General features: G+C 38.5%; 1 protein-coding gene across 3 annotated transcripts in view; it reads left to right on the forward strand.

Annotated features, from left to right (window-relative positions):
• Positions 1-22964, forward strand: part of GK (glycerol kinase) — a 38337-nt gene extending 15373 nt beyond the window's left edge. Inside the window, exons 9-21 of one of the 3 annotated variants that reach the window (XM_063126492.1) lie at positions 692-709; positions 1838-1873; positions 4883-4950; positions 6692-6734; positions 7401-7481; positions 8085-8163; positions 9081-9177; positions 10755-10839; positions 11407-11527; positions 12168-12311; positions 12665-12745; positions 16504-16590; positions 20060-22964. In XM_063126492.1, the coding sequence (XP_062982562.1) occupies positions 692-709; positions 1838-1873; positions 4883-4950; positions 6692-6734; positions 7401-7481; positions 8085-8163; positions 9081-9177; positions 10755-10839; positions 11407-11527; positions 12168-12311; positions 12665-12745; positions 16504-16590; positions 20060-20073 (954 nt within the window). In that variant the 3' untranslated portion in view covers positions 20074-22964. The remainder of the gene's footprint in view (positions 1-691; positions 710-1837; positions 1874-4882; positions 4951-6691; positions 6735-7400; positions 7482-8084; positions 8164-9080; positions 9178-10754; positions 10840-11406; positions 11528-12167; positions 12312-12664; positions 12746-16503; positions 16591-20059) is intronic. The other 2 variants (XM_063126494.1, XM_063126493.1) reach the window with 2 other exon arrangements.
• Positions 22965-26892: the final 3928 nt, after the last annotated feature.

The following is a 26892-nucleotide window of genomic DNA, read 5'->3' on the forward strand; positions in this document are numbered from 1 at the left end:
ACTAGCTTTTTGTGCTGGCACAATATAATCAGCAGAGCACATGGGCAACCTTGGATACTGCCCAAAACCAACACTAGTTTTCTGGCATTTTCAAATAAGCTGCAGGTGCTTCTGTTTAAAATAACTGTAACCCAAATTCTAGAGTAGGATGGCCGGTATTGGGACTCAGGTAACATATTAATAGTTGGATAGCAGACAGAATACAGATGCATCTTATAACAGTTCTGTAGGAATGGGAAAAGCTGTCCCCTCCTCGAACCCCTCATCCCATTCTCTATTCAGCTGTTAATCCTGACTGTCTGAGGTTGCCTTCTTATTTATTATATTCATAGACTGCCCAATAACCAGAGCTCACAAGGCAGTGTACGGGTAAATTTAAATATATAGAGACAATGATCATGATGAGCCTTACCTGAGCTTATTGTTTAATAAGCATCTAAGACTATTGTTTTATCTATTTGATAACAGAAAGGAGAAATTAATGATGTTGCAGTTTGGTTTATAAACTCATGTTATTTTAGTGCTTACTTTCAAAGGGTGGGTGTATAGGTCTGGTATTCAATTTACCCCAAACCGCAATTTATAAGAGAAGAGAACTGCACAGGGGAATGGAGATGGACTAGCAGGCTTTGAACTTGTGAACTTGTTTGTGTCTCTCCCCTGTTCCCATTACCTTTCTTGCTGACTATAGAAAATCTCCCCTACCCTGGTGAGTAGGATTTTGTTAGGATGCTCACCAGTCACATCTTCATCCATTCTGCTCTTACAGTGCATTTCCTTAGGGGAAATCCCATTCTTTTCCAAAAGGGAAAAGTTAAACTAATTGCAGTTGAAGCTTTGAAAAGACATTCTGCTGAGTTGACACCGCCCCCCACCCCACGCACACACCAAAACACTTTTACAACTTTTCTTGTAAAAGCTTTTATGTATTGAGAGTAAAAACAATCAAGACCAATGCTAGTTTATGGTATATCTCATCACTACTTCAAAAAGCCGTTTTAAAAGATATCCCTAAATGGAAATGCATTGTCTGTAGTGTATGCATGGCTTCACGGAACTGAAATGCTACTGCTGGGCGTGCATGCATACAGCCCGCCCGTTCAGCCTGCAAAGAAAAGCTGTTTTGTTTTGGGAGGAGTGAGTGGGTATTAGATATTGTCACGCCTGGGCTGTTTTCAAGAACACAGTGGCATATTTCCTCTAGCTTTTTGAGAAAGCATCACATACTTTCACAATACCAATAGCGTAATCTTTCAAAATGAGAAGTCCTTTTTTCTCTCTCTCCGTTTAATCCCTGTCACAGTCACTCCTGTATTATAGGCATTGATCTGCCATTTTGAAGCATGGTGTTGCTCTTCTTAATGTAGTCCCACATGTTATGAAAACTCAAATACTATTCTTTGGGCTGCTATTTTAATGAGTAGATAGTATGGCTTGGCTTGGCGTTTTGATAAACTGGGGTATGGAAAGGTAACTACTTCACTTGTGTTTCTTGACTGAGCAGAGAGGGAAGGGCTGGGGTGGAATCTGAGAAACAAATACAAACCTCTTATTATGTTTCTTGTTTCTCTTGTATTTGTCCAGTTATAGTGACGCTTTGCACATCATGACTACCCAGAGGTTGTATAAACCTGTATAAATATCCTGACAGGGTTTAGTCTACTTAAGATTTTTATTTTAAGGGGTTTTTATATGTCAAACTTTGCTTGACTATGGCTTTGATGGTTTTCTAACTGGACATTGCTTTTATTGTTTGTAAAATACTTGAAGAGCTACTAGAGGAAAAGCAAATCGCATAGAATAAACTAAAAATAACCCATGTCTTTATTTTTGATAGAGTTCTGGAGCTTTGACTGGTGTACCAATTTCTGGGGTGAGTTCCTTAAATCAAGTTGGGATGTTCCCTTGGTACAATTTCTGGATACTGTTTGAATATTGGTTTTATAGATCATACTTTATTAAAAATAAACTCGGAGTATGAGTTGCATATGTCAGTTAAGCAGAAGCTAGTAATGCTTTCAGTTAGTTTTCCAAGTTCAGGCCTGGAAAAGGTAGGACTCCATTTCCTTCATTTGCAAAGCTGTGCATACTAGTTGGTTGCTATAACAGGCCTGGAGCAGGTAAGACCATAAAGAATGGGCATTTCCTCCATTTGCTAAGTTGTGCATACTAATTGGTTTCTGTAACAGGCCTGGAGCAGGTAAGACCATAAAGAATGGGCATTTCCTCCATTTGCTAAGTTGTGCATACTAATTGGTTTCTGTAACAGGCCTGGAGCAGGTAAGACCATAAAGAATGGGCATTTCCTCCATTTGCAAAGCTGTGTATACTAATTGGTTGCTATAACAATTAATGCAAACAAATAAACCCATGTACTACCTAGGAGCATAAAGCAAAAACTCTAGTCACTTACTTCTTGCACTATGCAGTTATGTCTGCTAGAAGACAAAGTGTGAAATTTTGAAATTAATGGATATTTTTGACTCTGTACATTCAAATAACATTACCTCAAATCACTCTACAGGATTCTGGCCCCTATCTTCAAGTAAAAGTTAAGCATGCTGTATTGTGAGCTAATTTCCCAGGAGCAAAAATGGCAATCACTTTTCAAAACAGTATTTTTCCATAAGATATAAAATAAATGTCCATATTTATATAAATTCAATAAATGATGTACTGTATCATATGTCTGACCTTCAGAAGACAAATATTTTATTTATGAATGTATTTATAATACTTCTATATGCTTAATATTTTTTAAAAAATCCCTAAGCAGTTCATATTATGTATATATAATACAGTATAAAAACAATATGAAATAATAAATACTTTACAACAAGAAAGATAATAAAAGAGGTCAGTTACATAATCCCTTAGAGGTCAAAGGAAAGCCTGTGTGAACAAGTATGTTTTCAAGAGGCATTTGAAACTCTTGAAACCATGCGTGGGAGTGTGTCCAAGAGGGTGAGTTCTACTACTGAGAAGGCCTAGTTATGTTCTATTACCTGTGACATTCTGTCGGTCATGGAATGATGAGTAAGGCCACCTCAGAAGTTCTCAGGAACTGGCTGGGTATATATAGGAGAAGGCGGTCTGCTAGGTATCCTGGTCCCAAATTATTTAGGACTTTGTATGTTAACAACAGAACCTTAAACATGGCTTGGTAGCTTAAAAGCAGCCAGTGCACTTTGTTTAACACAGGTGTAATATATGTATGGCTAGGTGCTCTGCTGTGCATCCTAGCTCCTGCATTCTGCAATATCTGCAGCTTCCAAGCAAAGTACAAGGGGAGTCCCACATAAGAGTGCATTACAGTAGACTTCTCATGAGGTTGTCAGTGCATGAATCACAGTGGTTAAGTTATCCCTATCCAGGAAAAGGCATAGATGATGCACCAAGCGAAGTTGGTAATGGGCTCTCGGGGCCACTAAGGTCACCTGGGCCTCCAGTGAAAAACTACGTACCTGTTCCTCCAGAGGAATTGCAACCCTGTCTAGAACAGGAAACCACCCATAGGATCTTTGTTTTATCAGGATTCCGCTTCAGCGGAATAACTGCCAGCCAGACACCAGTTCAGAATGTGCACAGGCCCTCCTGATTTAGATGTCACAGAAAAATACCGCTAGGTATCATGAGCATACTGATGACATCTTGGCCCAAATCTCCTAATGACTGCTTCTATGGCTTCATACAGATGTTGAACAACATTGGTTAAAAAAAATAAAAAATTGTGCCCTATGGCAGTCACCCACTGTTATTTCTGAAACTACACCATAAGTAATATTTTCCTTATGGCTTGTTTTCCCCTCTTTTCAGAGAAAGGCAAATAGTTTGGGGGGAAAGTGCATAGCGTGCTTGCATAAAATTTGGATTTCATTTTAAACTAGGTTATTTTTTAAAAAGCAACACTTACTGTGCACTCCTATCTATGTCTACACAGAATAATGCCCCATTAAGTTCAATAGGACTAAATCTTTAAATATATTTAAATCTTCACAGGTAATGCATTCTGCCTACTCTCCTTCCACATTTTTACTATCACTGCATCAAAACAAAACCCTTTAGATCTGCAGAAAAGCAAGCATTCTCTGTAAGAGGCCAATATTTTGTAATCTCTTTAAGAGGCCAATTTTTTTTTCCTTAAAGGGCAATAACTGCTACCATTTTCTCTTGGATTTATTGAAATTGATGTATGTGAGTTGTATGCTCCAGATGAAGAAGATCTTGTGGCAAGATAACCCTTTGGTAAAGAATATTCAGTTGTCAAGAACAAAACAGCTGCACATCTCTCTTATCACACCTCCAGCCCTGCAAAAGAGGCAATTGGAAAGAAAATCTAGGGCCGGATCTACACTACTGCTTTAAAGCGCTTTATAACAGTTTTATAGAGCTTTAAAGCAGTTAAAGCGCTTTATAACTGTTATAAAGCGCTTTAAAGCAGTAGTGTAGATCCGGCCTAGCTAAGAGTAATAGTGGTCAGGACTGTCTTGGCTGGGATTGGAAGAACAAACATGGAGAGTTGGGAGGCAGTGCAATCCAGCACCAACATCTTTAAAAGGCACCGGCAGTGGTGTTCTGCCATTTAACTGATCATTGAGATTCTGCAGTTCTCTTAAACTATATAGTTTATCTAATTCCATTATCTAATTCCTTTCTATAGAAGGAGTTAGTGACACAGCTGGGCAGAGGTTGGAACAAGTTTGCAAATCAAAACAAAACAGAATTATTATTATTATTATTACAGCATAACAACAGCAAGCATAAAATACATAAAATATTAATTAAAAACATAGTATACACTGTTAAAAAATGTGATTTGACTCACAAGTTAAAACGTGCAGATATGCTTTAGCTAAATATGATGGAATTTTTTTCCTTCCAGTGCTTAGGTGACCAGTCTGCTGCTTTAGTGGGACAAATGTGCTTCAAGGATGGCCAAGCTAAAAATACGTAAGTTTAACTTCAGAAATGTGACTGCATCATCTCTGCTATAAGTGCAATAGAAAAAAAAACCACTAAACAAAACCAGCCATTTTTAGGAATATGCCAAATTCCCCATTGGCTGCAGTGGCAGAGACTCTTTTTCACAGAGATCTACATGCAGCCCACTTTTTGGTCCGCTTCACACTTACAGTGGCAGCGTTTGACAGCTGTCAAACACAGGCAAAAAGGTGAAAAAATGGGGTGGCTTGTAGGTCTCTCAGAAAACAACATGCCAGGGAGTCAGACAAGTAAGGATTCGAAGAAGGGCATCCCAAGGTCCAGGGCAATACTTAAAACCCTGGGGATCACCCTGCTAAGGGAGTCATCTGCACCCCCTTTTCCCCACCTCTCACTTGTCAAAGGCTGTAAAATTAGCCTATATACACTTCCCCTGTTGTCATTTACCATGTATGTTTATCCCCTGAAACAAACAAGATACCAGACAAGATGGGCCTATGTATTTTGGACAGTTGACGTTGCAGAGTTGCACAACTCCAATAATCCGACCAATGTTTTGTTTTTGTTTTTTAAACAGGGACATTTGCGCACAGTAGCAGGACCATTTTTATATTTATATAAAGTTGACCCCAATCTCCCCAAATGTGCAGAGGGAAAAATAAAAAAGGAGTTAGTGAACTAATGACAGCTCCTCCAAAGTGCTGCTTGGGCACCAGTAAGAGGGGCTGTCACTCGCTCACGGTTGAGATGCCTCAGCAATAGCAGCAGGGATTTCTACCCCACTTGCTGAGCAGCTTGCTGCAACCCATGATGGGTTCAACATGCCAACCCATTGTAGGTTCAACAATCCATAGAAGAAGCCATGCGGCCTTAGGATAGCTGATTCTCCATGCATAAGCCACCCTGCGAGAATCAGTCCAAGTTCACGTAACACGACAACTCACTGTGGCTTGTCACCCACAATGGGTTGTCATAATCATGTGAACCCAGTTAGTGTTTAAAGCAACCCCCAGTGTTTTGCACAGTATAGCTGAGCTGCTTCTTTTATATAAAGCCTGGAATGCAGCTTTCCCCAATCTTGTGTCCTCCAGATTTGTCATGTTGGGTGGGGATGATGGGAATTGTAGTCCAACACATCTGTTGGGCTGAAAGACTGCCTTCTCCCATACAAGCCTGCCCAGCTCAAGATCTTCTGGAGAGGCCTTTGTTTTGAGATTGCCACCTTCAGAAGTATGTTCAGTGACGAAAGAGGGCCTTCTTGGTGGCCAGTCCCTGGCTGTGGAGTTCCCTGTCAAGGAAAGCTAGGTTCATTCCCTCTCTGCTGGCATGCAAAGACCGATTTATTCAAGTGAGTCTTTGGTGTGTAAGTAGGACTGTTGAGCTGGAAGGTGTTTTTACTCTGTTGTGTTTGTAATTGTTTTTGTAATGTATTTGCTTATTGTTTTTATCAGTGATTATAAGCTGTCTTGAGTACCATTTTTAGTAGAAAGGTGGGGTAAAATCAAATCAATAAATAGGGCACTGGATTAGAAAATGCTGCTCTAACATATCTACCAATCCAGAATGAATGAAGGGCTGTGATGATGTCTGGAGAAGGAGGAAGACTGGCTTCAATCATTCCCCACTCCACTGCCAGTTACCTTATGGCATGCCTGCTGCAGCCTGGTCATATATGATCATTGGTTATATGTTTTTCGTACTTTTATAGCATTTTATAGCAAATCAATAACTTTTGTCATCTTCACTATAGGTACGGAACAGGCTGCTTCTTACTCTGCAATACAGGTCAAAAGGTTAGTGCTGTGAATTAAACAACTTTAAGACCCGACAAGCTGCTATTTCTCCCCCTCCCATCAAAGAAATAGGCCTTGCTCTACAATAGTTTAAAAACAAAAAACAAAAAGAACTTCCCATTGAGTTATAGAAGAGAATTAAACTTTTTTCCCCTATGTCTTTGGCATGTTCTGTACAACATGCAATTCTATACACACTTAGCTGGGAGTAGGTCCAATTGAACTCAGTTGGCCTTATTTATGAGTAGACACACAAAGGATTGTGCAGTTAAAATCTCAGGGTAAACTGAAAACAGGCATATGCTTAATCAAGTGTAAATATTTTGTACAGCATTAAAGGCCCCAAATAAGAAATGTTTCATGCCATAAAGATATGGTCAATTGGACAACATTTAAGATAAGTGGAAAGGGTAAACTAACCTGATACTTGTTACAACTGTATCAGCTGAAACTGCCAACCAGACTTGTAGATAGGCAGTTAATATAAAGAAAATGTTGGAATATTAGTACTTAATAATATATTCCCTAAAATATTGCTTGATGTGTAGTTATGACTTAAAACTGTTCTTCCTTCTTGTATCTCCAAAGTATAAATATAACATCTTTGCAGCAGTTACACATAACTAATATTACATGGCTATACTTACCAGTGTGTGTGTTTTTCAGCCTGCACTTTCTGAGCATGGCCTTCTGACCACAGTGGCTTACAAATTGGGCAGGGAGAAACCTGTATGTTATGCATTAGAAGTAAGTATAATCGTTGTTTCGTTTACTCTATAAGTTTTTCCTGATACCCATTAGGCTGATTGGTTGGTTATACCAGAAGTACTTGTTCTATATACCCCCTGGATGGTTGCAAACCTACCATATAGTAGTAGGCTAGTTGATATAGGTTTGGGTTGCTGGGGGGTCTCTGATGTCAAGAACTGTTTTCTGTGGCTCTAAGAAAAATTGGCCCACTGAGGGCTGGTTCATATCTGCATGTCTATTAATTTACACTCAGTTGTTCTATGCATGATGACTGGTAGCTGAACGTATGAATGTACACCACTGAAAGTATTGTGTTTGAAGGGATGTGAGGTGATATGAAAGTTTCATCTGTGATATTAGGTCTGTTAGGGCCATTTTACATGTGCAAGTTACAAATAACATAAAGTGAAGAACATGTGGATAAGAACCAGCTCTGAGTGTGGTTGCCCTTGATGTTTTCATGACCACAAGGAACTTCAAAAACAATTCTGAAACTATGAAAAAAACATGCCTCCATTTTGCGTGTGCTGTCTTCACAATGTTGTGCTCTAAGAATGAGGTGAAGGCGATTAACATGTTTGGTATGCCTTTTTGTTTTAGGGCTCTGTTGCCATAGCTGGTGCTGTTGTTCGTTGGCTGAGGGACAACCTTGGTATTGCAAAGTCTTCAGATGAAGTTGGTGAGTATCCATGACTTGTCTTGAATAGTTTGTTTTGGTAAATAGTTAGCACCTTCCTGTTGCCCAGGATTTGTTAAATTGTTTCTCTTCTTCTGTGTCTCAGTTCAGTGATACTAACTTCAATATATACTTGGCTTTAGATAATCTGATAATATAACACACTATAGCATTTATTAAACAAAGGACTGGTAGAAAGAATTTAAAAGAATGTGTGTTTGATTTTAGTCTGAGTCCCTTGTTTTGCTTTTAAAAATAGAAGACCAACATTAGGATATTTTATCAGGATACTGCTGGTAGTAATAGGAAATTTTAAAATCCACTTCGCAAGAGTTATAATCATTACAGCTCAATAATGCTGCAATCTTATATCCATTTTCCTGTAAGTAAGTACCATTGAACTCAATGGGACTTGCTTTTGAGTAGACATGTGTATGCTTGCACTGTAAGGATGCTTCCAGACTTGAGCTCCTATTGCTAACAATTAAAAGGCACTGTGTAGCTATTCCACTTTTTCTGCCTTACCAATTTTTTTCTGGTAAGAAGCAATGGGAAAGCACAGGAGGACTGCAGTTTGAAGATGATGTCCAGCTGGACCATCCATAAAATGTTGTGAATGAGGCAGTGTGATTGCACAATAAAAACCTATCTAGAAGCACTGTAAGACTTTTACGATACAGTGTACAGAGTTGCAAATGTTGATATGCTGCCAGAGGCACAAATATTCTGTTGTCCATTGGTTCACTATTATGAATATTTAGAATTGGGACTTCTGCTTTCCGATCTCTGGTATTTTGTTATTAGAAAAATGTGTGTGCAACAACCTTCTATGCACTAAGGGTTACTTTAAAAAATTGTACTTGACAATCTGGTTGGTTCATGCTGTGCAAAGATATGCTTTATTTTGGATTTGATTTTAGAGAAGCTTGCTGCTGAAGTGGGCACTTCCTATGGCTGCTACTTTGTCCCAGCATTCTCAGGATTATATGCACCATACTGGGAACCAAGTGCAAGAGGGTAAGTATAACTCTCTGAGTGTTATAGTTAAAAATATTGAAAATTCCTGGCATTGTGATCTTAAAAGAAGGATTCTGAACAAAGATTGAGGGGATACTCTGCCTTATGCCATGAAGGCATGTGTGCTGAAGCCACGGTGACCTAAACTATATGTGACAATACTAGTCAATAGTAATAAACAAGATCTGCCCAAATTGGAATGAAGCCAGTCTGTATTTTTGGGGAAGTTACTGGTTCTTCCTTCCTGTGTGGGAAACACAGCTATTTATCTGGAAGTGCGTATTCCATCAGTCGAATGCAAGGCATGGATTGATGCCTTTAAATGGTGGCTATGGTTACACTTCCTGGCAGTTCCTGGTAGTTATCTCTTCTTACTGCTCTCAGATTCATATGCCACTCATTGGATGAGAGAGATGGAGAAGAAATTACTTAGGCTAGGCTTCTCTGTGGAAGTTGTGGGCAACTATGGGCTTCAGAAGGCCCAATTTCTTGTTGTTCAAAGACAGACATAGATCTACAGCATTTAAGAACTGCTGCTAAAAAATCTTGCACTCCATTACTCTATAAAAAATTTAACAACCACAAACTCACTGCAGCTTCATATCTGCATGCATTAACCATTCCAAAGTACGGAAGAGTGTTTACCCTTGCTCACTTTAATGTGTTGCCATCAGTACTATTAGAAGGGTGATTTAGTAAGATCCTGGTTAATGAAAGGATATGTCCCTGTGGCACTGGAGCAATAGAATATGTTGGACATGTCCTTTTGTATTATAACATGTGTAAGGAATGCAGAAAGAGGCTACTTTTTTCCATTGTTAACCGCCTTTTCTGGAAGTAACTCCGCAACTTTGGTACTAATTTGTTTAAGGGATGTGTCCTCTTGTATTACTGAAAGGGTTTCTAAGTTATTTTATGACCACAACACAAATTAGGGGGGAAATGAGAGACGGAATACTACAAAACTGTATTTTGCTATCATGCCACTTTTTAACTATCTTTTACATGCTTTATATTAACTTTGTTGGACTGTGACTGTAATAAATGAAATGATAAACATTTTTGTTTATCATTGTTAAACAGTATTGTTAAATTCGAATCTGCACAAATCACATATTCAGAAGTGGGAGGTCAGGTTTAAAGGCCAAAAGATGAACTGTCTCTGTACTGCACTTTACCGTCCTGCATTCTGTTAGTTTCCCTCAGCTGGGCTGCGATAATGGAAGTGAACCCACCTGGAAGAAGAACACTTAGGGACAATGGGCAAACAGCACCATGTGCCCCTTTTCCCTCTTTAAATCAGACTGCACACACACCTCCACCCACTCATGTGATTGGGGCCAGATTCACAGTTAGACATAGTGTGTCATCATCATATATAGCATTACGCTGCCTTTTTCCAATGGAAGGCTATGGGTATTGTGAATATACTCTTCATGCCAGGTGACAGGGAATGTATATGCAGCAGCCTCAGTATATCACAGTGGGGTGCTGTGACAGCCACGTGAAATTATTATTTATATTAAAGTTGTTGTTTTCTCCTAACAGAATTGTTTGCTTACTTTCTTCTTTTACAGAATTATCTGTGGCCTTACTCAGTTTACAAATAAAAACCACATTGCCTTTGCTGCATTAGAGGCTGTCTGCTTTCAAACACGTGAGGTATGGATGAAAGGTGCAATTTGTGCTATTTTGTGGTTAGGTGTCTTCGGCTGTCTAAGATGTATTTCTTCAGGCCACCATACTTGAAAGCGTTTTGAATTGTAGCTAATTTCATCTTCTGGCTCAAATTTCAGGTGAAATTGTCAAGTACAGTTTCTTTCCTTCCTTTTTTGAGCTTTGCTTCTTTCCTACTTGATCCCCCCCCCCCCCCCACTGAAATAAAAAAAATATTTATCTACTCATACTTGTCATTTGGGGAGGGGGGGAGTTCCCTGTTTTGCTATTTCTTAATCATAAAAGATTTGTGTCTCTGAACATAGGCCTTGAAGCATAGTTTCTCAAATATGCAGAAGCAATTAGAATGTCCATTAGGCCTAGTACTTTTCTTTCTTTAAACATAAGCTGTGTTGAATAAGAAATTCTTCTGTTTGTACTTCTTAAATTTCAAAGATCACTTCTGAGCAAATCCCTGCTGCTGTTATGCTAGCAGTTGCATAAAGACTGAGGTTTTTTCTATTGTAAAAGTACATGTGACTTTTTTTTAACATGTAAATAGTTTGTTTTAAGATACTGGATGCAATGAACAAGGACTGTGGCATACCACTAAGCCAGTTACAAGTTGATGGAGGGATGACCAACAACAAGATCCTTATGCAGCTCCAAGCTGACATTCTCTGTATTCCAGTAGGTGAGAGAACTGTCCCTGTGGATTATTTAGAACTAGGAGTGACTGTTGATTAATTTAAAATGATGTGGGTTTTCTCTTTTGTTTTGCTTACTGCCTTCTTCCTTGAAATGATTCAACTCAAGAATTATACTAAAAGTATTTCCTCAAGTAGCTGATGTAGCAGGATTGTCAAGGCTGAGTCTTTGTAGCCATGAAAGTTTGGCTCTCTGAAACTGCAACTTGCATCTATATACATGGTTTTTCACCCAGTTAATTCCATTTTCTTGCACTACAGGGAATATTTGAATAATGCCTAATTTCTGTATTTCCCTGTAAATATAGGAGCCCTCCAAATACTCCTCCTTCAGCCACAGTTAAGCGATGGTTTCCTCCTAAAAGGACAGCCCTTGAAAATGCCTGTGCTCTGTGCATTTCCTTCAGGGAGGGAGGCAGGTTGGTCACACTGTCACTTATGGTTGACAGCATCGTATTTGCTGTCAAGATTGCCATAAAAGAGTTATTCCTGCTAATTCTTGGGTGAAATAGGATGCAAGTTCACTGACTACGGGCACAGTCCTATGCATAATTTGAAAGAAATAGCCAAGTATTCTGCTATGTAAAACAACTCATAAACATTTTGCCTTTGTTTCTGTTTCAATAGTAAAGCCATCCATGCCTGAAACCACAGCACTGGGAGCAGCTATGGCAGCAGGAGCAGCAGAAGGAGTGGGAGTCTGGAGTCTAAATCCTGATGACTTTACAGCAGTAACATGTGAACGTTTTGAGCCACAGATCAATCCTGAGGGTAAGAAGGAAATTTAATACCTGATCTCTATTATCTCAGAGTGCATCAACCCATGCTCCTAGCCAATTCCTTCTTCCGATAGCGACTAGCAGTTTTATTCTGTTGGTATTGTTGGACTAGCACAGTGAGTGTAGTCATGTCCTGGGGAAAATGTATCTGCCTTTCTGTGTGCTGCTTTCCACCCTTCTACTTGCTTGTTGTAATTGCCTGGTAAGGAGTGCAGAAAGTGGCTATCTGGCTTTTAAAAGGCCTAATCTAAATGTCATCTGATGATGATTGTTTCTATGTTGCATCAGGATATTTGTGAAATGAGGGATTTGAATTTGGGATGAAATTATGCCTTTTGGTTTCAGAAAGCGAATATCGCTATACTAGGTGGAAGAAAGCTGTTAAGAAGTCAATGGATTGGGAGACATCAGATCCTCAAGGAAATGGTAAGCCATTGCTGTTTTTATACCTGGCTTGTGAACGTTGTGTTGGGTGTTCTTGGTGTGTTTTTTAAAAAATCACTTTCTACAAAGAATGCTTTTGTAAACAGAGGATCCTTTTATCTGCCTTCTTTTAAAAGGAAGCTTCTAAACTGCTTGCCATTGCAACAAATAGCATAAATAGATTTTCAGTAGTTCCAACTTGTATAACTGGTGGTGGTGGTATTTGTTGTAGTCAAACCCCATTCTAAATGCTTTAGGCAAGTGTCAGAAAAGTGAGAATATGGAAAAAGTTACTAATTTTAAAAAAAGGAACTTGAGAATAGAAATGCTCATTATTTAGATTTCATTAGACTCAGTATCTTGATAGTACCAGGCTGGAAATCTTTTTTTATGTTGCTTGAGGAACATCTAAATATTGGCATCTATTCAGCAGCTTCCTCTGACTGCATGAGTAACATTTATAATTATACTTTATACGTGGTATCTGGAGTTGTGACTGCAGTGTCCATCTAAATGTTCCTAAACATTATTATACCTTTGATTTATCCTGATGCTGAAAAGATATGTAGCCATGAATCATTTTTAAAACTTATTTGTTTTAAAACAAATAAATGAAATATGGATTCTATGATGATATATTCTTACATAGAGAGAGCAGTAAATAAATTATAAAGAGATAATCTGTGGGAACTTTGCTGTCAAATATGATTAATTTTAAATAAAAGAAGCTGTCCTATCTACTGTATAAATTAGAAACAAGAATGAGCATGCAATACCTCCCTGGTAGGATTGGGCCTATAAAACAGAATATAAAAAGTCTGACTTGAACTTAATGTTAGTTGAATATGCTAAACTTAGCTTCATTACATTAGTGCTGATTGGTAAATGACAAAACTGAGCTAGAGACCTCGAGTGAAATCCCAAGTATGTTTATTTAGATGAGTGATGGGCAACTTGTGGCCCTCCAGATATTGTTGATCTATAAGTCCCATCATCCCTAGCCCCATAAGTAATAGTGAGGGATGATGGGAGTTGCAGTCCAACAAAATCTGAAGGGCCAAAAGATGCCCACCACTGATTTAGATGCAAATCTTACTGAATTTAGACAGACTTTCTACCTTTAAAGCGTACTTAGGATTGAAGCCTTAGGCCGTTTCTACACCTGCCTTTTCCCCCAGGATCGTCCTGGGGTCATCCCTGTGCATGCAAATGACACATAGGGAATCCCGGGCGCAGGCAGGGACGTTCCCTCCATTTTCCTGGGATATCCTTGGGTGTAGAAAGGGCCTTAGACTCTAAATGACTTTATTTGAGCCACTTTTTTCAAGATAAGATAATGAAGTGCAGTCTGTCATAAAGTTTAAAGTATAAATGCAATATAATATGAAAACTGAAAGAAAAAATCTTGAAAATACTATCTTCAGCCAGAGGGAAGAAGTTGCATCAATTAAATCAAAGGTTCTCAAACTTGTAGACAGTATCTTTTCAGGGTGGAAGGAGTGCTTGGTCTGTTACTGGACACTCATGGCTTCTTTCTGAAAACTCTTACCAACTATAGAGGAAAACTTGAAAGAAGTGAATACAGTTCCTGCTCTTTTCCCTGAGTACTGCAGATCTGTAAAGTTTAGGAAAGAAACCCAAGTTTATAGCAAAGGGTTCTTGGTAGTAAAACTACTCTTACTAAGTAGTAGTTTTGTTGTGCTGTTGATGGAGTGAGGGTAGGTTAGTGGTAGGAGGGTGGATATGGTGCTTCCAGGAAGAGTCAGAAACCATGAGAAATGTTGGGCAGTGCTCACTCTAGTTTGTCTTGCATACTCACTTCCGATTCAGCCTGTTTATGTGGCTTTTTCTGCAACAAAAAGAGCTGCATGCAGGTGTGCTCTTCTGGTTGTTGTGGCATCTAGGATAACAGGAGAGGCAGCTACATGAGCTTAAACTCTTTATTCCCCATCCCTTCTATTTTAGGGTGAGAAATAACCACTTAGTGCTATTCTGAATGGGTCAGGGTCTGGGTTCAATGGCTTCCATTGGAAACACAGGATGATTCTATTCTAGTAAGCCATCTTGAAATAGTGGAATACACAGTAGTAGCCAGCATCATTGATGGTTGGCTCTGTAGCAGAAGCAGTGCTCTGGCAAGGTAGGTGGCTCCCAGGCAGAGGGCATTTTCTATGGTGGTAGCCCAACTGTGGAATTCCCACCTTGTATAGATTTGTCAGTCACACTTTGCTAGCATTTAGGTACCAAGTAAAAACTGTGGGGGGTGGGGTGGGGGTGTTGCGTTGGGATTAATAACATTCAGGGCTGTTCATAAGCTTTGCTTTCTTCTTGGTCTCTTCTGTGTTCTATCTAATGTTAATAAACACACACACTCCTCTACCCTTTGCAGAGATATTGTGTTGTAAGCTCCCTTGGAGATAATGCAGTTGAAAGGCAGCTTAGCAATGGTTATCAGAGTTGCATAGCAGGCTCTGTGGTTATTCAGAGGCTGGGAAAATGGCATTGATTTTTGACATCACCCATAGGAGAAGGGGCTGTAACATAGAAAAAGAAAAGTTGGTGTTTCTGTTTGACTAAACAAGGAAAGGGGTTGAAGAGCACTTTAAGCCAAGGAGTTTGGAGGAAGCAGTTGTTTTGAGTTGAGCCCTTTTGAAAGTCATTACTTGATCATTTTGAAAGGATAGCAGGAAGATAGCAATGGAATATACTCTGGGTCTGTAACACAAGAATGTTTGAATAGGTCAGGGATGCATGTGCCCCATGAAACACTATTGGAATTTTTATCTAAGATAAATTCTATTTTGCTGTAATAGTTTAATTCCCTTAAGACAAAAATTGTGATAACTTTTAACGTCCAATAGCAGCATCTGTAAGACAGGAAGGATGGGGAAGATGTAGAGAGTTACGTTTGTCACTTCCTCAGCAAAACCAGTCTGAGGCGGATTAACATGTAAATGCTTGAGAACCATTGAACTAGATGTAGTACTTTATTCCTGAGGGCAGTTTTAATGTTTGCTCAAATAGTCATACTGCTACGGTATAATTTCTATGCCTACTAAGAAGTAAGTCCCATTGAGTTAAGTGGGACTTAGTCCCAGGCAGATGGGTATAGGGTTACAGCCTTAGAATCTAGGTTCAAATAATTCTAGATCATTGATATACTATATTGTCAGAATCAATGGTTTGAGAACATGTACTTGGATGAAATAAATGCTAGCTATTTTGTGTTTTCAGTCCCAATATGGATAATGGTGGGTACATATTCTCCTTGCTGAGAATGTAATATGTATGACGGAACAGGCATATTCCCTACATATGTCACATGGGCACTGTGCTGTTAGGCCTGATTCATGCAATCTTGCTATTTTGAAGGGTAAAGATTCTATGCATTGGGCCTATGCCTGTAGCACTTGTGTCACATGTTAGCTTACCTGTGTGTGTAGTAGGGGACGTACATCTGCTCTTCCACCACCAATGGTGGATTCTGTATGTACAATAATCTTTTAATATTAGCTTTGTTTTAGAATTCTGTACTGTCTGCTTTATTAGTTTTAAATTGCTTTTGACTAAATAACCACAAGGTTGAAATAAATCTAAGCATCAAGGTTTTCTCTAATTATTAATGTATGCTGAACTATCTGTAGCATCTTGCAGAAGTTGCTGCTCTCTTATAATTTTATACATGCGATTCTTAAATAGTGCAATTTACATGTATCTCTCTTTTGATATGCTTGACTGGAACCTCTTCTGGATGACATCAGGTGAAACTAGTATCTTCTGTAGTCTGCCTTTGGGCTTTTTTATAATGAATAGCCTCTTAATGTTAATCGGAGCAAAGTACATCTCAGGTTAGTTTATTATTTAACTGGTTTATATTTACAAGATATCACTGCTAGTTTGTTTGACTGCTTTCAGTTTGTAAGAAAGAATTGAAAATTTATTAAATACAGTATTTTGATACCATTATTTTCTGTAGAACCTTTGCCGTTAATCTCTGCCAGGTTGCTTGTCTATGTGTAGCTTCTTTTCAAAGCAGTTTTTTTTAAAGCATTGTAACAATTCCTAATTTTCTGCATATTGTGACAAAAGATGCACTCCAGTTGTTCTTCCTTTGATAACTCAAAGCAATGGAATTTATTTTAAGGAGCCATGATTTCAGACAGGCCTTATAGAATAATCCTTAGAATTTTTTAGATTAGCAAATAAATGCTTTGGATAACCACACTCTATATTGTGCTAGCTCAGCTCTATAAAAAACAAACTTGTTGATATTTCAGGGACCAGTCAGGGTTTCCTCTTGCATCTGATGTAGTGGAAGTCAACAAAAGTTTATGCCATAATAAATGTGATAGTCTTTATTATTGTTGTTAAAATCAAGGTTCAATTAACATAAGAATAATCTAGCTTTTTGCTCTTAAAAGTGACACATTGACCTGTTTGTACAATCAAAATAAGCTACTGTGGCTTAACATAACTCATGGGGGCTTGTTTGAATCCCCAGTGCATGCCAGGTGCCATTCCCCTAATGAGCCACCTGTGTGTGGCTTGTTGATGGGGAAACAACCCTCAAATAGCCCATGAGCTATTGTATAGTTATTTGAAAGTTCTTCCCCTTCAAACAAGCCATACTATCTGGATTCGGGCAACACAACAAACCACTCTTGGACAGGTTAGGTTACAGTTTGCATCTCCCTCAGCATGTGCCAGGGATTAAAACAAGCCACCATGGCTTATTTAAACCATGGTGGCTTGTTTGATAGTGCAAAGCAGACAATTGACTTGGTTTGCATGATCACTGTATGTTAAATAAGCCGCAGTACACGCCGGGCACCATTTGTTTAATCACCTGCCCGGGCACAGTTTGTCATGTCATCTGAACCTAGGAGGCATTGTTGGAAGGGGAAACAACTCTCAATCGTTGGACTGTTGTAAACTGCAAATTGTAATCCAACATTTTAGACATATGCCCACCAGCATATGTCTAAAAATTTGCCAATTTGAGGTTAACACTTCATGCATCCGATGAAGTATCCACAAAAGCTTATGTCAAAATATATTTGTCAGTCTTTAAGGTGCCGAAAGGCTTTGTTTTGTTTTTTATGCAACAAACTAAGATGGCTACCCTTCTGATATTGTGAAGATTACATACATGGTTTACAGCATGTACAAGCACTAAGAGGCTTTCATTGACAGATGGGACTCTCAGTGTACAGGCTTTCTCCTTGTAGATAAGGGTGTGATGTATGAAGTGGGGGCCTCATTGTCATTCTGTAACAAACATGTAAGCCTTTCTTTTAAACACACTTAAGCAATTAAGCAATTCTCTTCACTCTGCTTTTTGTTACTGAATGCAAGCTTCTAAATAATCATTTTCCTGGTTACCTGTGGCAAATAAAAATCTTCTTTGATGACCAGCCAGGAAGATCTTTTAAAGCTGATTTCCTACCCCCTTAGGCCACAAGTGATTGATACAAGTTTTTGTTGAGAGGAAGGATGCCTAACAATTTCTGCAGAGAGCAGACATAATGCAGTCTGTGCTTGTAGTGAAATTGGGATCCTACATTTTTTAACTGCTTCTAACTTTTAAACATGTTTGAATAAAATACACTATCAGTTAAAGTGAGTTATGTAATATTTGGGAAGATTTTACATGGGGATAGTTCAGAACCAAAGTCTAATTCTCCAACAAGCCATCATGGATGACCCAAGAATGTGTTTTGAAGTACTAGTTCTTAATCACACATGGTACACCAATGATGTAAGAGATAGATTTTTTATTTTTAAATAAATAAATAAATAAATACTGACACTGTTTCTCTACATTTTTAAAAAGGCTTTGACTGCAATTCAGCACCCTGCCTCAATGGAGAGCTCCCCATAGGACTTTTGCCACCAGGCCACCCCTGTGTTTAGCTGGCTATTGACATGCTGTCACTCTACAATTGTTCACTTCAAAGCAAGACCCTCCCAACATTTCATGATAGTTTATTCAGCAGCCTGCTCTTGTAGACACCTATAGGAGCAGTCAGTGGCTGAATATTCTTATGTATTTAATTTATATCTTCTATTATGAAACTTAGGGTGGCATACATAGGGTTTCCAGACGGTATCCCATCCAGGCAATGGACAAGACCCAGATATTCTTGACTTTAGCAAAGTTACTTCAGACCATGCTTGGGATACCAATGTAAGGTTACAAGAAGGTCTTGTTTTAAGTGGAACATGCTGTGAAGTTGTAGTGTGCCAAGTTCAGAGACAGCCTGCTGGGAGAAAGGACATTAAACTAGAAACTCCTATGAAACTACTTCATTCAGGAGGAAGAGAATCCAGACTGTGGCATTATGGCTTTTACTTGTCAAAGGACCACTCTCCCCAATTTCTTATCCATCCTTTTAGAAAAGAAACTAGGCAAGTATTTATATAGTAATATTTGGAGCTGATTGCAGAAGTGTCAGACAATCAAAATCTGTTGCTGTCAAAGCAATCCTTCGTATTTGGTAATTCTATCTCTTGTAAAAACAACAACAACCTGGCAACTTCTAAAGGCCCTTTTCATTGCAGTGATGTTTAGGCCACAATTGCAGTTTTGCATTTGTACATTACAGTACATTGCTATGTATGTTCAATATTCGTTCAAATGCTTATGCATAGAACAAATCAAATAAGCTTCAATGTACAATCCATATTATCTCAATGAGGTCTAGTTTCCTCATGGCAGATAGTCTGTTCCAATTATTTATTATGAAAACATAATCCTGTTCTGAATCTGCTCCCATTAGGTAGAAAAGGTGGTAGAACATTAATGTCTTTGTGCACTTCACCTTTAGCTGGCTTGTTTAGTAGGAATTAACTTCTTGCCCAGAATCTACCTAGTAGACCTACCTATCACTAAAATGGAAAAAGAACTGTCAATTACAGGAGCACTTCCAAGCTCTGAATAGTATTCCTTACTTGGTGCAGCAATTGCCATTCCACAACTTTTCTGCAGTACTATTTTATGTATTGTCACTCTGAGATAAAGTAGTCTATGCTCTAAATTGGGATTACAGTAATTTGCCAGGTGATTTAGGCTTTAGCTAGACCTAAGGATTATCCCAGGCAAATGGAAGGGTCGTCCCTGCCTGCTCCCGGGATCCCCTGTGTGTCATTTGGATGCACAGGGATGATCCTGGGACAATCCTGGGATATAGGCCTGTCTAGCCATGGCCTTACACTTTTAGCTAAACCATTTTACAAAGAGACATCATAAGGATTGCATTAAACTATGACTTTTTAACAAAAAGTGTTTGATTACTGATTATATGTTTTCTCTTGAAGGTAATTGCAAATGAGGCTCCTTAATGGATTTCCAGGAGACATCTGGAGAGAATCTGGTGCTCTCTTCCATTGTGACGGCGCATTTTGACTCAATTCCTTGTCAAAATAATATGTGTGACCATTTAGGGAAGGACAAATAAGGAACACACACAACATTGCTGCCACCTGTTCCCTGCTTAAATGTATAATGGGATAGAAGCCTTTGTTAGGTTCCTCATCTGCCAATACCTGGTTTATACATTTTGACATGGAAGATTACCATTAAAAAGGTGTTTTTTTTAAAAAAAAAAACCAACAACTTGGCACTAGATACACATTTACAAAGTCATGAAGACTTTTCCAGTTCGTACAAAACTGCCCAAAGCAATGTCTGCCGAAACCATCTCTGTAGTGATCGAGGGAGCAACAGCTGGGATTTTCTTTTTATCATGATCAGTTTTTCTTTATCCAGTATTGAAGTCTTCAATGGTGCTTTTTTTTCTTAAACACCCTCCCAATTATTGATTTATTCTGTTCTGTTCATGTGCATTATCTAGGAGTACTGAGAACTCTAAAACCTGTAAGTGCCACAAGCTTCTAGACTAAACAAAGTTTTTTGGTTTTCCCAGAAGTATATTTAAAATATATAGGCTTTCATGAACATTGACAAGCCAGAGACCCAAGCAGCAAGGAAGCAACATATTTGAAATACTATAATAAATAATCCAAATGAAACTTTCTGTAGCCAGGTTGTGTAGTGGTGGAAAACGGGGTTTTATGTACTATATTCAGTGTGAAAGTCTGGACCAAAAGTTGCCTTTGAAATCTTAATGACATACCATTAAGGGCAGTGGCATATGTCTTTCTTTGGTAGAAATACTAGATTTTAGGGATCCAAAGAGCAAAAAAAATTATGGGCCATGAAATTAAAAAACATAGTGTTTCAAAATGACACCTGAAAATTGCTGGGGGAGAATTTCTTCTTAATCAAAATATCACTAGGAACCACTATCCTACACACACACACACACACACACACACACACACACACACACACACACATATGCTGCTGGTTTATAGGCTGATCACCTTTCCCCTCTAACCCTAACCCTTCTCTACCACTATCCTTTTTCTGAATCCCTTTTACTACAGCTAGAATACAGTAAAGGAATAGAACAGGAATAGAGTAAAAGATTAATGGGGAAGTGGGTGATGGAGGTAAGCAAGGGCAAATATCCTGTTCAAAATCTTGTATTTAACAGGGCTTTTTGTCAAAGATCTCTTAGGAATTCTTCCCAAATCCAAGCATGTCCCAAGTATCCACACGGTTTTCTCTTACTGCCAACTCTGTCTATAGCTGGGAGGACTTTTGTGTTCCACATCACTAAAATAAGTTGTAGATGAGAAGTTGGTGTCTTGTACTTGAATATGCCTCAAGATTGCTGGAATGTACCTACAAAACTTTGCAGAAATAGTTCCCATGGAAATGAATGACATAGCTTACTTCCTGCCATAAAATCTTAAACAAATAGTTATTTTACTAAATAAAAGTGGGCTTGGTGTCATCTTTTAACATGAAATCACTTGATTTGACGGTTCAATCTCTGAATATTCTGAATGACAGCAATATTGCTAAGTAAGTGCACTAGGAGCTAAAGGGAATGTGTATGTTCAAAATGTTCCATGTCTATCTTGTATGAAGTTGCCTTCACTCTTACAGAATGTGTGCTTTCCATAATTTAGAATAGTCTTCCCCGATCTGGTTCTATCTAGATGTTTTGGACTAAAACTCCCAGCATTACTAACCACTGGCCTTGCTGACTCGGGTTGATGGGAGTTGAAGTCCAAAACATCTGGAGGGCGGCAGGTTAGGGAAGGCTGATTTAGGAAATATTAAGCTCTGGAAATGTAAAGTATTTTAAGTCTTTATAGGATACTTAAAATAAATACCTTTTCATTAAGTACAATGTAAATTACCTCTGAAACTGCTGCACATTTGTACTTTGGTGTGAAATGTAGAATGTTCTTGACCACTGTTCAGTATTGCAACTACCATGTAGCCTGGGTGATACATGTTTCAGCGTGTAGATAAATGTAGTGACAACAGCAATTTCAGATTTTTAGTTTATTGAGACTTATCTGGATGTGGCAAATTGGAAGTGGGATTTCTGAAACTCCAAAGTTCAGCTCTTTATCTAGGGCACAAACATCATAGGGTTTAATTTTGGCAAGTCAACATTTTCTTCTACCTATACAAGCCTTGTGCTATTACAGTGTAGTAGCTTTTCCCCCCTATAGGCTTCACATTCAGACAAAAGTCAGTAGGGAGAGCTTTTCTGGAGGCTGGTCTTTGGCAGGCCAGATATATTGCCAGTTCCTACAAATTGCACTATGAGGTCCATGAAGTAGACACAGAGGCGGGATAGTAAGCATTCTATACTATTGGGCTTAAGAGATGCAACGTGTGCCAAATTCTAACCCCTTTTTTCAAACAAATGCCGAAACAGCAAACCTTAAATGAACCTGGAAACAGCTTGTTTCTTGCACTGCCATCACTTCTGTTCTGCTGCTGCTTTATATGGCATATTGTGATGATCAGTTTCAACTACAGTTTCTGGGGAAATATAGGACATTAAATTATTTTTCTGGAATTATAATTATAATTGCAATTTTATAAAATGTACTTAATTCCACTTTTTCTACAAAATTAAATTAACTGTGGAAACCTTGTTCACTTTTTGTGAACAGAAACTTGTGATTTTTTTTCTATATACCTTTAAATTCTTAAATGAGCACACTAAAAGTATGTAACAGCAACACTGGTTGGTATTGCACTGCTAGAAATAAATGTGATGTAAAATGTCCTTGATCTTGTTTTCAATTATGTTTGCAATGTCAGCCATTAATAAAATAAAAATGAAATCTGCTCCATTTGTGGAAATGCTTTACTGGTCCACTATTTGTTGAGGTAAATAAACCAAATTTTACTATACAAATCTATAGCACAGATTCAAATTTTCTTGCTTTAAGTTAATGTGGAATTTAAATTTGAGAGTCAAATTGGAATTGTCTTACCTAGTTCTTTAAAAACTAAGAATCCAGCAAGCCGCCTTTTGTACTTCATAGCATTATACACATTCAATTTCCGCTGGTCTATGAGGAGCTTGCATAGCCCTATATCAAGGAATCTGAGATGCACTTGCTAGAATATAGTTAATACCTTGTTGGTTTTATATGCATCATATTTGCTTACATATTGCAATTAAAATATCTCCAATCAGTTCAAGAAGCTAATCCAGGCAATGGCAAACTTTAAATACACTTAGAGCACAATTTTATGCCTGCTTTCTTGGAAGTATGTTCCATTATATCATACTAGGGTTACCATATGGAAAGGAGGACAGGGCTCCTGTATCTTTAACAGTTGTATAGAAAAGGGAATTTTAGAAGGTGTCATTTGTATGCATGCAGCCCCTGGTGAAATTCTCTCTTCATCACAACAGTTAAAGCTGCTCACTTGTTCTTTATTTCAGTAATTTTAACATTAAGATGCTATGTAGAACAGATTTGTCTTAAATGTGTGCTGTAAAATCAGACATGTGACCAAGGCTATGTTTGGGTGGGCACGCCCCCTTGGTGCTGGACATGCCCCCTTGGGGGCCGACCATGTTGTCCTCCTTTTTGGTTTCCAAAATATGGTCACCCTATAGTTAAACTATTCAATTTCAATACCACAAGATGTAGTGACAGTCACCAACTTAGCTTTAAATGGGGATTAGAAACATTCATAAAAGATAAGGCTATTGATGGTTATGATGGCTTTACATTGCTTTCAGTATTAGAGGCGGTGTGCCTCTGAATACCAGTTTTTAGGGAACATGAGCAGGAGCGGGCTGATGCATTCATGTCTTGCCTGTATGCTTTCTATAGGCATCTGATTGGCCACTGTGGGAAGTAGGTCTTTGCTCTGATCCAGCATAGCTTGTTCTTAATAAGAATTCCAATTTGCTCTTGAAATGTTCCATATTTGTAACAAATATTTTTAGGGAAGAAGATAGTGTCTCCATCCAGAGATGAGGGTGTCATAGCCTTCAAAGATAACATTATCATCAACAACAACAGCAGCAAAAGATTAATGAAATTGTAGTAAATCGTTGCAAGTGAAGTCAATAGTCTTGCCGGTATTTCTCTCTTCTCTCTCTCTCTCTTTTTTTAAAGTGGGGGAGCAAATGCTTCAATTTCAAAGTAGCACAGCAGTATATGAACTAGCAATATGTTATTTAAAAAAAATGCAAGGGAAATTGGAAATAGGTGAGAGGTTCTCAGTTTCAATAGTGCTAGCTCATTGGCTTTAGTGCTGTGTACCACAAGCAAGTGGTGAACAGGTACATTTGTTGATAAGACTCTCTGGGTTTCACTCTTCATTTTGATTTATGACTCAGTTTTGTTGAGGTGGTGGTGATTTTCTTCCTACCTGGCCTATACTAAAAAGAATTTAATAAAACTGTTTAAGACTTAAAGTTTTTCTAGGGGAGAGATCAACAACTTTGTCACCAAACCATTCATGCAGCTGTTAAGTAAATACTGTTTTTGTTAAAACTGCTATTTGACCAGCTGGAGAGTTAGTCTTCCCTAACCCACACAGGGCATGCTGTCATTTGAACAAACAGTATTTTGCACAAAATCATTTGCACAGATGTTGATTTCTAGCAGCTATAACTGTGCTTTGCTTCCTTGACAGTGTTTTCCAGTATTGCTTGAATTAGCTCCGAGTAAATGTCATAAGTAAATTACCATTTTCTTTTAAATGATCACAAACATAAACAATTGCATGATATAATGATCCTATGTTGCACTGCTTTCCTTGTTGATAGACCAACAAGTTATATTTTCTGTGTGAAAGAAGCATCTTAAAATGCAGCATTGTGTAAGATGAAAACTAACAGATGTTTATAATTAAGCTGAAATATATTTTAACTTTTCCTACTATATAAATTTAACTTAAGTGTCTTGCCAATAAAAGCCCTCTGCCTGTACTTCAGAGACAATGACTTAGTTCGCAGAAAACACTAATGTATAGTTTATTTAACCCATGGTTAATCTATGGTTTGTTGCCCTACCCAGGGTTTGTCTGGCAGAGAAACAGTTAAATAACCCACAGTGGGCACTTGTGTCATATGAACAGTGTGGCTGTATATGTAAAAATAAAGATGCTACTGATCATCATGTCTCCTATTGATTACTTAAAATGGTAACACCACCATTTGGTTCAAAAAGCTCTCAAGACATAATAAAATAAACACCATACAGTAGATGCAAACTTCACACATTGGCCAACCAGCTGTCAACAGGAATCTACAAGCAGGACATGGGTGCAACAGCAGCCTACTGCCCATGACAGAACGTATCCCCCTACAATAATTTAAGGAACAAACACTATTCAGAAGTTTACAAAGCAAAATTAAATTATTATTTTTAAATGAGGGCATAATATAACTATATGCTTTAACAAAAGCTTGTATTACATTACTTTGCTATCTCTCCCAGTCTTTTACTAAGGAGTCTTTAGGATAGGAAAGTATGTATATGTATATTTTTCCTAATGCGGCAGCATAAACAATAGAAGTTCTATTGACAACAATGGATGTGGCAGTATAGTAAAATCTGTGCCTGGTCACCCTGCCCCTGAACTCCGTATATTCTGAAAACATCTGAACAGTGTGAACATGTTCCTCTGCTGAGGGAACTGCACTGGCTGCCTATTCACTACTGGGCCAGGTTTAAGGTTCTTGTACTTGTGTACAAAGCCCTAAACAACTTGGGACCAGGATACCTGAGAGAGTGCTTTCTCCCCTACCAACCTGCCCAGTCACTGAGGTCAACCGAGGGTCTGCTTCTGGTGGTTCCACATAGATCCATCCTCTGATTGGAGTCCACCAGGGGAAGAGCCTTCAGCGTGGTGGCTCCCCTCCTATGGAATTCCTTGCCTCTGGAGGTCAGGCAAGCTCCAACCTTGTACTCCTTTCGGCACCTCATGAAAACATCTTTATTCCAGGAAGCCTTTCCTTAATATGCAGCCTTGAGTCTCTGTATTTGCTTCTTTTAAAATTTGTCTTAAGTGTTTTATTCTGTTTTTTTTTTAATTTTCATTTTATCTTGTATACCACTCCGAAATTTTTCAATGGGGAGCAGTATATAAATATTCTAAATAAATAAATAAACAAAATCTGTACCTTGCATTTTTAAAGAGTTTTCTGTAATGATCAGAATGTCTTCAAATCTGGTCAATAATGCAATATTTATTTATTTATTTATTTATTTATTTATTACATTTCTATACCGCCCAATAGCCGGAGCTCTCTGGGTGGTTCACAATACTATACTATAGAGGCCACTAGCCTGAACCTAGTTAGATAGATAGATAGATAGATAGATAGATAGATAGATAGATAGATAGGGCTGTGCACGGACCACCACCCACCCACCCCCGATCCGCTTCTCTTCCAGATTCGCAACTTCCGGATCGGGTCCACTCCACTCTGCAGCGATCTGCCTATGGTCTGCTTCACTTCGCTGCGGAGCTCCTGATCCGAATCGGAGCTCCGTTTTTTACCCTGTAGACTTGCATTGAAATCCAAATGCCTATAACTTTTTTTCTGTTAATGTTAGAAACCTCAAAATTGGCACCATGAGACCTTATCCATGTATGCACATTCATGCCAAGTCTCAAGGAAATCCAAGCATCCCCTGATTTTTGGGGAATTTTTGAAAATCCAACACCCCATTTTCAGAAATGGGATTTACTCCGACATTTTTACAGATACAAACTTGAAAGTGGGCACCCTCACAGATGC

Source organism: Elgaria multicarinata, chromosome 5 (assembly GCF_023053635.1).
Source record: "Elgaria multicarinata webbii isolate HBS135686 ecotype San Diego chromosome 5, rElgMul1.1.pri, whole genome shotgun sequence".
Classification (NCBI taxonomy): Eukaryota; Metazoa; Chordata; class Lepidosauria; order Squamata; family Anguidae; genus Elgaria; species Elgaria multicarinata.